Source organism: Macrobrachium rosenbergii, unplaced genomic scaffold, assembly GCF_040412425.1.
Source record: "Macrobrachium rosenbergii isolate ZJJX-2024 unplaced genomic scaffold, ASM4041242v1 13895, whole genome shotgun sequence".
In the NCBI taxonomy this organism is placed as follows: Eukaryota; Metazoa; Arthropoda; class Malacostraca; order Decapoda; family Palaemonidae; genus Macrobrachium; species Macrobrachium rosenbergii.
The window spans coordinates 1,219,940-1,236,983 of record NW_027100721.1 but is presented as its reverse complement, the minus strand read 5'-3'; the positions used below and the strand labels follow the sequence as shown (position 1 = coordinate 1,236,983).

Sequence of the window (17,044 nt, the reverse complement as noted above, 5' to 3'; positions counted from 1 at the left end):
GAAGTCTAGGACCTTCAGCAACCTGTCTTAGATCAACAGAAATCTCAAATGACCTTTTAGTGACCTGTGTTTGCAGGCGGTCGGGAGCTGTTCGTGAACCGAGTGTGACCAGGGCTCCAATCAACCAGTTGCTCACATCTGGACTCAGTTTTTTTTATTGCGTATGCTCTTTCACTCATATCTATAATATCATGCTACTATTCCAAGTCAGTATTTTAACATCTGCAAATATCAGCCATTCCACTCCATTCCTATTCCATTTTCTTATCCCATAATTGTTTAACTGCATCCACTGGCCTTTTCTGACCTACCACTTCGTTTCAAACAGTGAGATATCTAAAGGTTATGGAGACATAACACAAGATGGCCTCAGTCAAATTTTTATTTCAAAGCAGTTACTCTCCCAGTCAAGGTACTTACAGTTTCCCCTATTATCCTTTCTTTATAAGAGGGAAGAATTAACCTTACTACCCATTTCTTAGCAACTTTCCCCTCATATAAACATACCTTACATGCTCTGGTGAACCAATCAATCAAACTTTCACCACCATACCACGGCATCAACTCCAGGTACTTTCCTGTTCCTCATCTACTTTATTGTTCTCCTTATGTCTTCAACAGTCCCTTCACGGAGAAACCTTACATTTGCACTAACCTCTCCCATTGTAAATGTTTATGTCCCATTATTGTTGTTAAGTTACATATATTTAATTCCATAAAAGATTTGCCACTCCTGGTCGTAATACTAGAATATATGACTTGAATATCTCAGTTGAGCGGTTGTGTTCAGGAAAGTCAGTACCAGCCACTAGGTACAGACAATAATGTATATCATGACAAAAATACTGGCTTATTCCTTCAAAGCCATGTTGCACACAGGTGGTTAAGTAACGAAAATATAAATGGCAATGATTTAGACAATTTACTGTCGCAGGAGTCATATAATCCAAGCGAGCATTTAATTACATCTTCAGCCAAAAACAGCATCTTCGATTACTGGAAGACACTCATTAATTTTTTGTATGTTATAATAGCACTCCATTCATTAAAAAGTTCCCTGTTAATAATTTTCAAGTTCGAGACGATTTTCATCTGATCATAAATATCTTGAAGATGTGGGCAGCTTTTTTGGCACTGCAAGCATTCCAAGACCTCTGACTGGTAACTCACTGGCGCTGGTGAGTGACAATCCCATCATAAGGAAACACGATTATAGGTAATAAAGCAGTCTATATGCTTTCATTGTAAGGCGCCCATGCCTCTATGTTGGAACCACATGATTTCTAAAGAAGAATTATTTTCATAATTATTCTTGGGAAAGAGAAACTGGTCAGAAAACAGTTTGATAGATTATGGTTTATACAAGATAGATGTAAGGGCAAGTTGATGAATGTAACTATAGATATATCTGATCTTTATTTGGCTACATTAGAGGTCAAATAGACAGACGTTCAAGATGGAGAGTAATATATGGAAATGCATCTCTAAATATTTAAGAGCAATCAAAACAAGTTTGTTGGATAGGAATGAAGGGAGAGTAATGTAAAAGAAGAAAATTGGTGAAAAATATTCTACGGTTAAAGACAAGGAGGCTGAAGGAGTGGATGATATGTTTTTGGGAAGGTAGGTTCAGCAGCGGGTGTTTATAAGCATAAGAGGCAGGGGTAGGGAATAAAAGGAATGAGGAAACGAGATGAACAAAGAAAAGATTATTTAATAAATATTTGATATGAATATAAATTACAGAAGAGATTGTGTACAGAAGTGTATAAGAATGGATAGGGCAGGTAAGAGGAAACAGAGTAAAGAAGACAGGCAATAAAAGTAAGGGGCAGAAGTTGTACATGGAGTAAATGAGAAATGACTTCTTGTAAAAGAAAGTAAATACAGGGAGAAAGATTACTGGACAACTGAATCTCAAGAAAAAAGGAAGTAAATAGAAACTTTCTAGGAATGAAAGCAGGCATGTATCAGTGGATTGAGCATTTTGCTGAGTTCTTGAATGTGAGATGTATAAAAGATGTAGTGTTGAACAATCTGAGGTCAGGTCCAAGGCTAATGAAAAGACGTCTGGAATTCATGGTGTTGCACACGAGATGATGTGTTAAGACACTGATAAAGTGACTGAGTAGCTGACCAGGTTTTGTAATGTATGCCTAATGGTGGAATAGATACTAAAAATAATGGGAAATAAAGTTAACAGATAACATTGTAAAATTGCAGCGACATTAAAAAAATGGTTAATGTATGAAAGTTGATAATGACTTATGAAATTTTAGTAATGTAATGTTACCTTTCATAGTAAGGAAGGTGCATGGTAGGATTTAGGTCGAGAAAATAAGACAGACGACTGAAGGACTGATAGCGGAAGGACTTGTCAAAGAGTTCGTTTAGTATTCATTAAAACTTCCTTGTAAGTTGTATTTCCTGAAACGTTTTAAGAGTTCTTCACTGAACTGAGGCGTGATAAGACTATCCTCATCACTAAGCAGATAAACCAAATGCTTTAGTAATAATGGATAATGCAACTTGTCAAAAAAATGAAAGATTTATTGAGTGATAGTGGTTAGTACGTACATGATACTGAATGATTCACTTGTTGAATTAATTTAGCCAGCGTAGGTGAAATGCGAAAAGAATATAATCCTTTGATGCCTATAATATCTCTGCAGGCTTTGGCTCGTTCTACCCTTCAGACAGTCCTACAAAATTATTATCGCCGGTGTTAGAAACTACCCCAGGGACCCAGTTTGTGGATTCAGTAGGCCTAACGAAAACAAAAGCAATTAAAGGCATCACGATCAATCCCGACTCCTGTTTAGTAAGCTTAAAGTTTTTTGTTATATTACAAAAGTATCTGTTAAATCTGTACTGGAAAATCTTAAAGAACTGATTAAGTGGACTGTATTTATTATTAGTCAAATCTCGTATGGCAATGGGTAAACCTCTATCAGCATTTTCTCAAATTTATATGTAGTGTTTTGAAGAACTCTACATATAATTCTAAGATTATTCAATTACCTGAACTAAGGCTTAGTATGGCAGCACACCTGATATGTAAAGAGAAAAGTATATTTATAAAACTGATATAGAACTCCCGCATAATATTTCTGACATAAAAAGATTTAATAACATTTATCAAATCTATATTCAAAACCCTTAAGTTCTACAATACAAACTGGGATATTTGATAACTTAAGCTTAAATAGCTACCATCTTTTGAAAACGAAAACAAATACCAATAATGGCAAATCTGAAAATGAAAAATATTTCATGACAGGAAAATAGACCGGACACCTAAACTAACTATGAATCTGTGCCACAAGCAAGAGAAGGAAACTGCTTCCAGAAGCGCGAAAATCAAATCTAATAATAGCAGCGGCAAGCACAACAATTGCAGCATTTCTCACATCGTGGAAAAGTTTTAGACATTATGAAATGTAAACTTGTTGTACTTATCCAAGGTTATTGAAAACAAAGAAAAGAGAAGAGAACCATTGTGCACTTTCCACACTTGCGAGAAGCGCTTTAGATAATCCAGACTATCTGTTGCCTCTCTCGCATCGTGTCACAATGGACTGTTACTCTGCCAGAGGCTGCAGCAAAAGCGGTTTCAGCGGCCTTTGTTACTTCTTAAGAGAGAGAGAGAGAGAGAGAGAGAGAGAGAGAGAGAGAGAGAGAGAGAGAGAGAGAAATGTAATATGAAGTTTGGAAATTGGATTATAATTATAGTTATTATTTTTTTTCCTGTCTTTTTCTCTTATTATATGTAGCTAATATAAAGGAGCAAATCTTTACGTAAACATACGCGCATATCATATACTTTATATATATATATATATATATATATATATATATATATATATATATATATATATATATATATATATATATATATATATATATATATATATATATATATATATGTATGTATGTATGTATGTATGTATGTGTATGTATGTATATATACTGGCTGACCAACCCAGTGCTGCCCGGAAAAATTCTGAATAACAGCTTATAGGTAGGCCCTTGAAAACTCTGAATAACAGTCTACGGGTAGTAGGGGGGAGGAAGGAGATGGGGTAGGGGTGGAAAGAGTGAAGAAGGAGGAAAGGGGAATGAAGTGAGAAAATAGAGGAGGAGGAAAAATGGGTTGGGGCAGGGGGGAGGGAGGGGAGGTGGGGGAAGTTAGGAGAAGAGGAAGGGAAGGTGGAGGAGAGAGGAGAAGGGAAGGAGGAGGGTGAGGGGAGGGGAAGGGAAGGAAGGGAAGGAGGAGGGGGAATAAAAAACACAAAAATTTTTTGCAAAATAAATCAAGAACAAGAATTAAAGGCATTCCTCGCCTTTTCAACATTTTCGATCAGTTTTTCTATATCAGCAAAAATCACATTCATAAATAATACTATATAAAGTTTGATGTTTTTCATTGCCTAATTTTTCAGAATTATTCTATTCCCGAAAATCATGTGCAGTTTTTCATAGCTCAACTGGACACGCTTTCTGGACAGAATGATGAATTTTTATTTAACGAAAGATTTATAATTCAATTGACGTTGTCGCCAAAACGAAATTATTGCTTCACACAGAATTGTACAGTAGGAGGTGGTTCAGAGAACACTTGTATATTGCAAGAAAGCCCTGAGAACACTCATATATTGCAAGAAAGTCCTGAGAACACTTGCATATTGCAAGAAAGTCCTGAGAACACGTATATTGCAAGGAAGTCCTGAGAACACTCGTATTTTGCAAGACAGTTCTGAGAACACTTGCATATTGCAAGAAAGCAATGAGAAAACTTGTATTTTGCAAGAAAGTCCTGAGACCACTTGTATATTGCAAGAAAGTCCTGAGAACACGTATATTGCAAGGAAGTCCTAAGAACACTCGTATTTTGCAAGACAGTCTTGAGAACACTTGCATATTGCAAGAAAGCAATGCGAACACTCGTATGTCGCAAGAAAGTCCTGAGAACACTTGCATATTGCAAGAAAGTCCTGAGAACACTCGTATGTTGCAAGAAAGTCTTGAGAACACTCGTATATCGCAAGAATGTCCTGAGAACACTTGCATATTGCAAGGAAGCCCTGAGAACACTCGTATATTGCAAGAAAGTCCTGAGAACACTCGAATATTGCAAGAAAGTCCTGAGAACACTCGTATATTGCAAGAAAGTCCTGAGAACACTCGTATATTGCAAGAAAGTCCTGAGAACACTTGTATATTGCAAGAAAGTCCTGAGAACACTTGCATATTGCAAGAAAGTCCTGAGAACACTTGCATATTGCAAGAAAGTCCTGAGAACACTCGTATATTGCAAGAAAGTCCTGAGAACACTTGTATATTGCAAGAAAGTCCTGAGAACACTTACATATTGCAAGAAAGTCCTGAGAACACTCGTATATTGCAAGAAAGTCCTGAGAACACTTGCCTATTGCAAGAAAGTCCTGAGAACACTTGCATATTGCAAAAAAGTCCTGAGAACACTCGTATATTGCAAGAAAGTCCTGAGAACACTCGTATATTGCAAGAAAGTCCTGAGAACACTTGTATATTGCAAGGAAGTCCTGAAAACACTCGTATGTTGCAAGAAAATCCTGAGAACACTTGCCTATAGCAAGAAAGTCCTGAAAACACTCGCATATTGCAAGGAAGTCCTAAGAACACTTGCATATTGCAAGAAAGTCTTGAAAACACTCGCATAATGAAAGAAAGTCCTGAGACCACTTGCCTATTGCAAGAAAGTCCTGAGAACACTTTCATATTGCAAGAAAGTCCTGAGAACACTTGCATATTGCAAGAAAGTCCTGAGAACACTTGCATATTGCAAGAAAGTCCTGAGAACACTTGCATATTGCAAGAAAGTCCTAAGAACACTTGCACTGATGGCTCTTTGGTGGGGCAAAGAACAGATTAACTTAATTTCCTCAAGCATCAGTCAGTTAACGTTTCTCACCCAAAGTATTAGCGCTCGCGGACGCATCAATGAATAATTTTCCTATTTGATTTATAAGCTATGCAAAGTTTTGCTTCGAGAGGTACAGCAAATGGATCTTTTTCTTGAAGAGACTTTTTCTAGAATTATGTCAACTGCATAGTATGCTTTTATAGACTACAATTTCTTGTATTAGCGAGTTAATATCCTCTCATTTTTACTGCAATTTCTCCCGAGGATAACAATAATAGCGTATAAAGCCTATTTTGACGTTAAAAATATGATATCGTCCTAATCCTAGTAAACTGAATTTGTTGAAAGCTAGAGAATTTAAGAGTCTTCCAGTTATTTGCGATATAACATCACAATATTAGTTTCTACGAAGATAAACTCAAAATTTAGATGTGTCGGATCAGAAATTACTTATGACACTATACAACTTTACAAAAACTAACCTCTTATATCTCAATGGCGTATTTGACTTGTTTAAAGCAAATTTATCAAGGCATGGAAATTTATTGCACCTGTTGTTTGTAATAATACTTCATCCGAAATAATCTGCGGCAAATATTTATATAAAGAAATAATTATCATCCCTCTTTCCCGAGTCACATGCGCAGATTAACTGAGAGAGACAACTCAATTTAATTAAAATGACTAACCAATTAGGTGTGGCAAAGTCGTTGGTACATTTCTAAAAGTTTTTTAGTTTTTGTTTAGTTCTGCTTCCTGAGCAGAATAAACCCATCCATTTCCAAACGAATAAACAGGACAACAAATATGCACATGGACAGAAGGTAGGAATATAATACAAAACTCAAATAAACTGAAATTTATAAATGGACTAAAGGAACGTATATGGATTGAGAAATTATAGAAGAGAATCTGATCTATAATTTTTCAACAAAGCCGTTAAATAATGAAACAAAAATCTCCGCTAATTTATTGTTCAATTTCATAGCAACATTTTTCACTAAAAACTCACGTGGTAGTAATTAAAACTTCCACTGTAGTATTTCGATTGTAATTTTCCCTAAGAATTTTAATCGAATGACTAAAACTGAAATGAATGAATTTAATCTTTTCATGAAATAAAGATTTTAGAATCTGGTCAATTTGACCTATTAATAAACTAAATGTTCTAAAGCCACTACCTAAATATAATCCATATTGATCCAAGTATCGAAACAAACAAAAATATATAAAATGAAAATTTAAAACATGCTTTTATTAAAATGCACTAAAGAGTAAAAAGATAATTTTTGAGAGACACCACGATTTTCTTACAATTGATCATGTCTAGAAAGTTAAAAGCGTGTCCCCAAACTTGGAAGGAAATGCTACAAGAAAAGAAATAGTTTATTTTTTTATTTCTTGTAGCATTTCCTTCCATGTTTGGCGCCCTCGCTTTTATTTTTGTAGACATGATTCATTGTAAGAAAAACCTGGTGTGTCTCAAAAAATAATCGTTTTACTTTTTTTATATGCATTTTAATAAAAGCATGTTTTAATTTTTTTTTAATATTCTTTTATTTTATACATTTTAGTTTCCACACAAATTGTTACCAATTTATGATCATAGTTAATGACACTGATATCCGTTTATTTGGGAGGGTGAGGGAAGGGGAAGGGGAGGGGAAAGGGAGAAGGAGGGAAGAGGGAAGGGGAGGGGAGTGGGAGGGTGAGGGAAAGGGGAAATGGAAGGGGAGGGGAAGGGAAGGGAAGTCGGAATGGAAGGGGAGGGGGAAGGGGAGAAGGGGATGGGGAATGAAGAGGGAAGAGGAGGGAAGGGGAACGGGAGGGAAGAGGAGAGGAGGGAAAGATGGAAGGTGAGGGGAGGGGAAGAGAAAGGAGGAGAGGGGGAAGGGAAAAGGGGGAGGGGAGGAAAATGAGAAGGGGATGGAGGGGAAATAGGAGAGGAGGAGGTGGAAGGGGTAGGGGAGGAAAGGGGATGGAAGAGGGAAGGGAAAGCGAGGGTAGGGAGGGTGACGGGATGGGAAGGAGGGGAAGGATGGAAATGGGAGGGGTTGGGGAGGTGGAGGGGAAGTGGAGGGGATGGAAGAGGGGAAGGGAGGAGAGGGGAGGGACACAGCTAAATTAACACTTGATCACATGCTACGGAAGGGAGGGGGAAGGGAGGGAAGGGGATGGAAGAGGGAAGGAGGGGGACAGTTAAATTAACGCTTGCTTGTGTGCTCGGGAAGGGAAGAAGGGGGAGGAGGGGGAGGGGAGGGGAAGGGGATGGAAGGGGAAGGGGAGGGGAGGACACAGCTAAATTAACGCTTGATTGTATGCACCGGAAGGGAGAGGGGTGGGGATGGGAGGGGAGGGGAAGGGGAGGGAGATAAAAGAGGGGAGGGGAGGGGAGGGCACAGCTAAATTAACACTTGATGTGTGTTTTGGGAGTGGGAGGGGGAAGGGGATGGGTGGGGAAAGCGATGGAAGAGGGAAGGGGAGGGGGAGGACACAGCAAAATGAACCTTGATCATGTGCTGGGGACAGGGAAGGGGGTGATGGAAAAGGGAAGGTGGAAGGGGATGGAAGAGGTAAGGGGGAGGGGTTATATAGAAGACAGATTCTACTGAATCAAAGAAGTTGTGAAAAATCTGAAGCTTCATACAAATCCTGAGATACTGGGAGAGGTCACAATAGGGTCACTAGAGGTCACTGCTGACCTACTGATCATGTAAGGTTGTATTTTCACCGGGATTGAGTAACCATGCAAAATTTCAAGTGCATCGGACGAAGGGAGGGAACAGGTCGAAAACTGAGTTACAAGATTTGAGGACAGACAGATGGACAGATGCAGAAGTCAAGTTAAATAAAAGCATGTGAAAAAAAAATGTTTAAGCACATAAGTCTATTTTAATGCAACAAAATACCAGACATTATCCTACTTTTCTGAACTGACTAATGGAAGTTGTCCAGAGCAGGTTCCTTTTTACTGCCATCATCATTACACAGATTATTATCCGCCATAATTATCTGTCATCCGACTCTTTGGTAAGTGATCTACCATCAGTTGATGAGGTTCATTAGCTTCGATTGTTATAGAATAATTAAGTAATTACTTTGGAGAGAAAATTACTCTGTGATACTGGATGCTCCTACGTCATTGGCAAATTAAATTAGAAAATGTAAAGAAACGACGAGAAATATTTAACTATATATGTCATAAAAAGTAAAAAAAAACAATAATCAGAGTAAGGAGTGAGTATTCGGTAGCCAAATAAAAATACATAGTGAGTGAAACGTTTCTTTGTTTATGGTCTAACAATAAGGATAAAACATTACGAAAAGTTGGTGAATCGAGTGTTTGACAAAAATGCTGATACTATTAGAAAATCTGAATACCATGCAGCTCAGATAAAATATGATAAAAGACAATGGAGATTTTTGGAAGCTAAAAATCATAAAAAGATTTGGCGCTTTTATTTAGCTAAAAGGAATGCTGTGCTAAGTTTATCCATTACAAATGTTGACATTTCTAACTAGGAAATTTCCAATAGTAAATACTGTACATAAGAAACGTGCATAAGAAAATGGTAGAGGATTTTGTTATTTTTTTTATATTTCTAGTTGCTGTAATCTTTGAGGAAACTTATCTAAGCAGTCATATAATAAATAAAAATAATAGTAAATCTGGCCAAATCTTTCATCTTCTAGTGAACTGGCTCTCCTCACTTCCATTTTATTTCGCCTTCAGACTACCCCTTACTGACCAGTTGAATCCGAGATGAGTCACTTAACAACAAAAGCTGCAGTTTCTGCTTACTGGAACCGCTCCCCAGAAGACGCTCTTGATTCACACTCTGGAGCAAGAGGTGTCTTGAAACTTCTCACAGTCCATAATTCCCTTTCGTCTTCCTCCTGATATGATGCAATCGCAGGGTGAAAGAACCTTCCACTATATTGGATCGAATTCCCTTGTATTGTAGCTCACCAATTAACACTCTTTTGTCAACTTTCTCTTCCTCCTAATGTTTTAAGGGTTAAGGATGCTTGCTGGTTTGTCAAGAGGTCGCCTTTCCAATATCTTTATCTTGATCTACCCCTCTGATATTCGTTTCCAGATAGATAATGGGTGTCTTTCCTCCATCCGAATTGGTTGGTTCAAAGGGTATTTTACCTTCCAAGGTGTCTCTGCTCCGCCATGTTGGTCAGTTTTATCCAACATTTGAGTACCTTCTGCATGGACTCTGCGTTTCATTACTGATCAGTTCATTTCCAAGTCTGGTCTACCATTTTAGCGTTGCTCATTCTTATACTGACTAGAGATATTGAGCAAACTCCGAAGAAGCATGCACTGTGCACCACCAGTATTATTTGATATAAAACATTACTCATGGACTGCTTGGAAATATGAATGGCCTTGTAGCCGTCTCCAGAGAGTATGATACTTTCTTATCTAAAGAAACCTTGATGAAGAGATACCAATCTTAGGGCAGGAGGAAGAACGATGTATATCAAGAATAAGTACCCTGCTTCGCGTCAGACATGTTATGGAATGGAATGGAATATAGAGTTTAGGCCACAGACCAAGCACTGGGACCTACGAGTTCATCCAGCGCTGGAAAGGAAATTGAGAGCAGGTAGGTTTAAAAGGTGTAACAGGAGGAAAGCCTCAAAGCAGTTGTACATTGAAATAATTGTTAGAAGAGGGTGGGTATAGAGATGGAAGAAATATATTATGAATGGAGGTACAGTAAAAGGAATGAAAGGGGTTGCAGCTAGGGGCCTAAGGAAGGGACGCTACAAAGAACCTTTAGTAATGCCTACAGTGTACCCCGTGATGTGCACTGACGGCACTAGCCCCCTAGGGGGTCAGACATGTAATGAAAGAGAGCTCTATACGATTAACTTTGCCAGCCCTAGGAGAGCTGTTAATCAGCTCAGTGGTCTGGTAAAACTAAGGTATACTTACTTTTACACGTCTGCGGCAGACACGAAAGCTTATTTGTGTCCCGTTTATAGAAATCGAGACCTCAACGATACCGTTTCTGACGCATGGCAGTCATTATGGCTACGACGGAGAAAGATGGCAGCAAGTTCCTGTTTGCGCTTATTAGTGATTTTACTGTTTACTAAAAGGGGAAGTAAAGTTTTGCCTCTCTTAGTGATTGCCAAGGCTTGATGGCATTTGACTTGTTTCCAGATCTAAGTGGCAATGAACTACAAATGAATTTCAGAAAAGTCTGATAACTGCTTGGCCCTACCATTCACTGGTTCTCTCTGCTATAACTAGCACTGCTGGTTCTCAGATTTGGACTTCGGATTGTGTTGTAATTTTTTTTTCAGCTAGTACTCAGAATTTGTTCCTTATATGCCATATTCTTGAAAGGTACGTGTATATATATATATATATATATATATATATATATATATATATATATATATATATATATATATATATATATATATATATATATATATATATATATATATATATATATATATATATATATATATATATATATATATATATATATATATATATATATATATATATATATATATATATATATATATATATATATATATATATATATATATATATATATATATATATATATATATATATATAAATTTTAAACAGGATGGAAATAGAGCTTTTATCTTTCACATTTGAATTGGCCATAACTGCAAAGGATGTTAGGTAAAATGTTCCTTAAATGAAAGTTTGGTCAACATAATCACTGAATGACCACCTTCTCGGCTGTTGAATTATTATGTTAAAGACAAAGCCTAGTTTAATGACGAATGCACGTGTGTTTATTTAGATAACAGAAGTCTTATATATTTTTAAAATGGAGTAGAGCTAATTTATATGGAATAACTACGCTCAGATAAAAGCTGGGGCTCAAAGAATTTATGTTTCAGCCAACAATGAATACAGTGTCACTGTAGAGAAGAGAGAGAGAGAGAGAGAGAGAGAGAGAGAGAGAGAGAGAGAGAGAAGCTACCAGGTGCAATTCAGCAACATGTATCATGGGTTACTCTAAAATCGCCAGTTAGTAGGCGTAGATTCAACAGCGCCGTTTTCTTTGTCCAGTTGATTCGGCCACTCAGTGTCCAAAGGAAAAGGCAACTCTTTTGGCCGAGTACATCCCAGATTCTCTTACTTGACCTTAATGTTTATGTAGATGTATCCCTGATAGCAATTTCCCCTTTGTTTTCTCATGAAGTTTGCTGTTTAACTCCAGGGCTGTCTATCGTTTTCGTAAGTTGACTAGGAGTTTTTATTATACGTGTGGAGAAATGCATTACCTAACGACAGTGATAGCCGCCCTGTACTGCTGATTGCCATCCAGTTTCTAAAACTCTCACATTAGCATAAAATGCTGAATGCATCTTCACAAGGCGTGTAAAGATCCATGACAAAAATAATCAATTCCCTATTTTTGCAGTTTTGTTTTGAGAAGATTCTGTTTAGCTGGGACGCTCTTTCTTAATTAATTTCCAATGCTGTGAGGAATTCTCTGAAACCTGATCATGAGTTGCATAACGGGCGAATAGTTATTGCTGACGCAGACATGGCTAATCAGGCTGCGCTAAATTCTCTACTGAGGCAGATGTGAGCTGGGAAGCATTTCTTGTACCTCAGATCCCCAGGGGAGTGTTCTTTTGTAGATGTATCTACTCTATTTGTAATAATCTTATCTTCTATTTGGGGCTTATGTTGCTGTATTCATAGACTGAGATCAAGCTAAAATTGCTGCATGTGAGGATTAATAAGATCTTTCTTGTGTTAAGTCCTCGAATTTTGTTAGGGAAATGCACTTCAACCCTTAAGCTTTAAGAGGGCCACTGCCCCCATCGTCAGAGGAAATGAAACTAAATGTAGTTTCATTTCCTCTGACGGTGAGGACTGTGGCCTTCGTAAAGCTTCATGATTTTTAATGTATTTGTGTATTTCTAACAATATGCTAAGATTCAACATATAAGGAAAAGATCTTACTATTCTATCCTCATCTTTATAGAACATAATTGTTCTTTAAAAATGTGGCGAATTATTGGGTATTGAGCCCTAAAAAAATCAAACAGTAGGTTCCTGCTCCGTAGATCCTTCAACTGCCAGCGATTGCTTAACTGCTTGCAACCATTTAAAATTACAGATGTTATTCTGTATTATATATTCACTTCTGATAACCACGTCTGTTTTATCTCTTCTTTCATAAAACAGAAAATTGGTCAATTGAGTCTCAAGATTTTTGTAGACTTGTCTGTCCTACCAATATTTTTTTTTTTTTTTTTTTTTTTAGCATTCGTAATGTAGAGGAAAACTTGATTTGCATTAAACTTCTATTTTCAGAAGATATTTATTATATCTGGCACCGTCGTTCGAGTGGTTTATTTTGAATGCTTTTATCAAATTTCTCATAATTCCTCTCTCTCTCTCTCTCTCTCTCTCTCTCTCTCTCTCTCTCTCTCTCTCTTTGAGTTGCTAAAATAAAGCATTAATCTTCCGGTTAACTTTTACTTGCCTAAAAGAGATCGTTCAGTTCAAATGGTTAAATCTACTCCGAAAAATAAGAATTTTATTCAGATATCGTAAGTTTATTTCTCCTTTGGAACTTTGCTCTTACTGTTATTTGAGTGGTTGTCTTCTTTCTCTTCTCAAAGAAAATGAATTCGAATCAGTTCGTCTGGTCATTGACTCTTGTCCCTTGACCAAGCAAAGGTTAAGTTTACCTCCCCTTTCTCTCTCTCTCTCTCTCTCTCTCTCTCTCTCTCTCTCTCTCTCTCTCTCTCTCTCTCTCCCTTGACCTATTCTCTCACCTCCTTTCCGTGCACTTTCTATCTTCTCTCTCACGTTTGTATAATCACTGTTTCGGGTAATGTTCCGTTTAGAGCTCAAGCCTAGGTACTCCCATCCTCTCTTCTAGCCTCGTGTCACCCCTTAAGACTCCTCATCCCACATTTACACTGAGGCAAGTAGTAGCCAGCTTAGAAATTCCCCTCCTGCTTCCTCACCTTCCTTTCTCAAGTGTAAGGAAAGACTGAGGTGGCGGGTGAATGTCCACAAATATGCCAGTCAAAGGATTGCAGTGCAGTCGCCGTCTCTGGTGATTGCAATGTCGTTTGACAATGCCGAAAGATTGCATTTTTTATATTCTTTTATTTAACAATATAAAGAGTTTATCCATTTATTTTCGAGTTACAGATTTTCTTTCACAAGTGGGTCATGTCTTTTTTCCGAAAAAGATTGCTAGCGCGCTTACGAAAAGAAAGGGAACTGTTTGTGTTCTTGAACGAACCACTCCGCCGCTGCACCCTCCTCTCTTGCTGTCCGTGTGTCTGTCTGTTCGTCTCTCACACACACACACACACACACAGAAAAGATAAAATGATTAAGTGGAAGAACCACGCAAGCTACAGAGAATATTTTATGCAGAATCATACACGAGCGAAGAATGATTCAATATTCAACAGCTACGCCTTTTGGTGATGCCTCCCACAGATTTCGAGGAAAAAAAATGACCGTCAGCTCTACATCGCAGGCAAATGCATGAAATTTGTAATGGCATTTCTGTTGAGGGGGAAACCTAAATTTACACCTTTACAGAAAATGCATTTGAAAAGAAAGGTTCAAACAAAAGTATTATTAAAATTACATTTCTTATTCGTAAAGATATTGTAACATCCTATTTTGCAACAGATTGCAATCCTTCCTCCAAACATCGATTAAGCAGTGAGACAGAATATTCGACTTTGCTTGTCTCCACACAGCTCTGAATCTGTTTCGAATATCTTCGAACTTCCTTATGCCTGTACCTTTGGAAAACTGTCTTTCAATGACAGTGAAGAAACCATTTTCTCATGCAGTCTGCATATTCTTAATTGCAGAGCTTCCCACATATGTATATATATACAGTATATATATATATATATATATATATATATATATATATATATATATATATATATATATATATATATATATATATATATATATATATATATATATATATATATACATATATATATATATATATATATATATATATATATATATATATATATATATATATATATATATATATATATATATATATATATATATATATAAGTACATATATGTGTTCCAATGGCTTAGGACGCAAATACAAAGTCTTAAGGCAGAAAGGTACCTAGAAAATGATCGAGGAAGAAATAATTCCCAGTTACCACCTGAAATTAAATGTCACAAAAATCCTCCATTGCTAACATTATGAGAATGATAAAGGTATTTGCATCCAGTCTTCAAGAAAGTTTCAAGATGTTTTCAGGTGAGAATGTGAGGTAAGTCAATAGAGGTTCAGAAACTACAGGAGATATTCCTGATACTGTAGCCTATTTCATTCTACCTGTCCACTCACCTACATAGGTTTAGATAAATTTGGTAACATGCATGGCTGGATCGAGCTTAGAAGAAAGCAATGTTTCCGATATTGTAAGCTTACAGTGATAAAGATGCCAACTATTTCTTCAGTAATACAAATGAATCTTATGTACGCGAAGAACCCTCTCACCTTATACAGTCATATTATCGATTCCCATCGATAATATGACAATAGAAGCACATAGAAGACGAACTTGTTTCAAATGGTCGACGCAGATCAAACAAACGAACGACGGGCTTTTAATAATTATGTTTTATCTCATTGCTTGTAAATAAAAAGACACTTGGGTATGCAATAGCGAATGAGCTGTATTTTAAACATTCTTGCAGTTAAATTATATGAGCCGGGTAACACTCGAAATAGCATAAAACATTGTTGTCTCTGAGGGTGTCAGGGCTATGCAACTTTGGCTAGAAGGCGGCAAGTTTCAGTTAATGCATGCCAATGGTATTGCGTTTTTTTTTTTTTTTTTTTTTTGTTATTCAGAATACTTTTCATATTTACATAAATTCTTTCCTGAGCATAGAAATCGTTGTAGTAGCTCGGTGACTGGCCAATTTCAGGAGTATTTTGCCAAATAACTTCTCGCGCAAAAGTTTGAAACCTCATTCGATTCTCGTCCTTAGCGTTGATGACATACATACATACATACATGCATACGCCATAAAAGGCAAACGCAGACATTTTTTGTGGGGGGGGGGGGGTTGAGGGCATTGGAACGATATTTAGATAGAATGAACAAACGACGGATAGAGTGAAAAAGTAATTTTGACTGAAATGGAAAGAAAGTGTGTTTAAAAGGCCAGTAAAATAAGATATCTGGCGAATCAGTAGAATTAGTCCGCGTTCATTTCCTGTCGGATAAGCGATATTAAGGGTTACTTTTCAGTTTACGGACGTAGGTATTACTTTGGTGTCACAATAAAGTTATTGCTGTATGCATACAATGAAAATGTACATAGAATAAGATTCGAATGATAAGGAATTCTTGTAATTTGAACAGTTTGTGTGCATAGGCCTATGTGTAGCTCGTGCTTTACCAATGAGATAGTTCATGATATTGAAAGCTCATCTTTCATTTGTGCTTGATCTGAGTCGACTGTTTGATACGTGTTCATCTTCGTTTACTCGTGTTGGTCTATCACTGGTATCAATCTGCATGTTCATGATTTATTTATATAAGAAGGGGAGAGATTTTTTGTTTGTTTATGTAAACACTCAACTTTGTTATTAGATGAATAGTTTAATGTTTATCACAATACGCCAACGATATCGGAAACGTTTCGTTGACTGTTAGCCAATCATCTTCACCCGGGAGTGGAGTGGACAGGTGAAATGAAGTTAAATACAGGACTACGCAGCTCGTGTGCTGGCTGGCCCTCCCAGGCGTGACTCATCCAAGACCAGGGAGCCGCGGAAGTTCATACGAGCGCTTATTGTGCCGGCTTTGTCTGTCTGTCCGTACTTTGTTCTGTCTGCACTTTTCTGTCCTCCTCAGATCTCAAAAACTACTGAGGAGGAGGAGGCTAGAGGGCTGCATATTGGTATGCTGCCCATCCACCCTCCAATCATCAAACATACCAAACTGCATCCCGCTAGCCTCCTCAGTAGTTTTTATTTTATTGAAGGTTAAAGTTAGCCATAATCGTGCGTCTACTAACGATATAGGATACGCCACCACCGGGCCGTGGTTAAAGTTTCAAGGGCCGCGGCTCATACAGTATTATAC

At 37.3% G+C, this 17,044-nt stretch overlaps 1 protein-coding gene across 1 annotated transcript; it reads left to right on the top strand.

Annotated features, from left to right (window-relative positions):
- The first annotated feature begins 4,786 nt into the window (after window positions 1–4,786).
- Window positions 4,787–5,614, top strand: LOC136837928 (variable charge X-linked protein 3B-like). The gene has a single exon (XM_067102798.1). The coding sequence runs from the start codon at window positions 4,787–4,789 to the stop codon at window positions 5,612–5,614; it is 828 nt and encodes a 275-aa protein (XP_066958899.1).
- The last annotated feature ends 11,430 nt before the right edge of the window (window positions 5,615–17,044 follow it).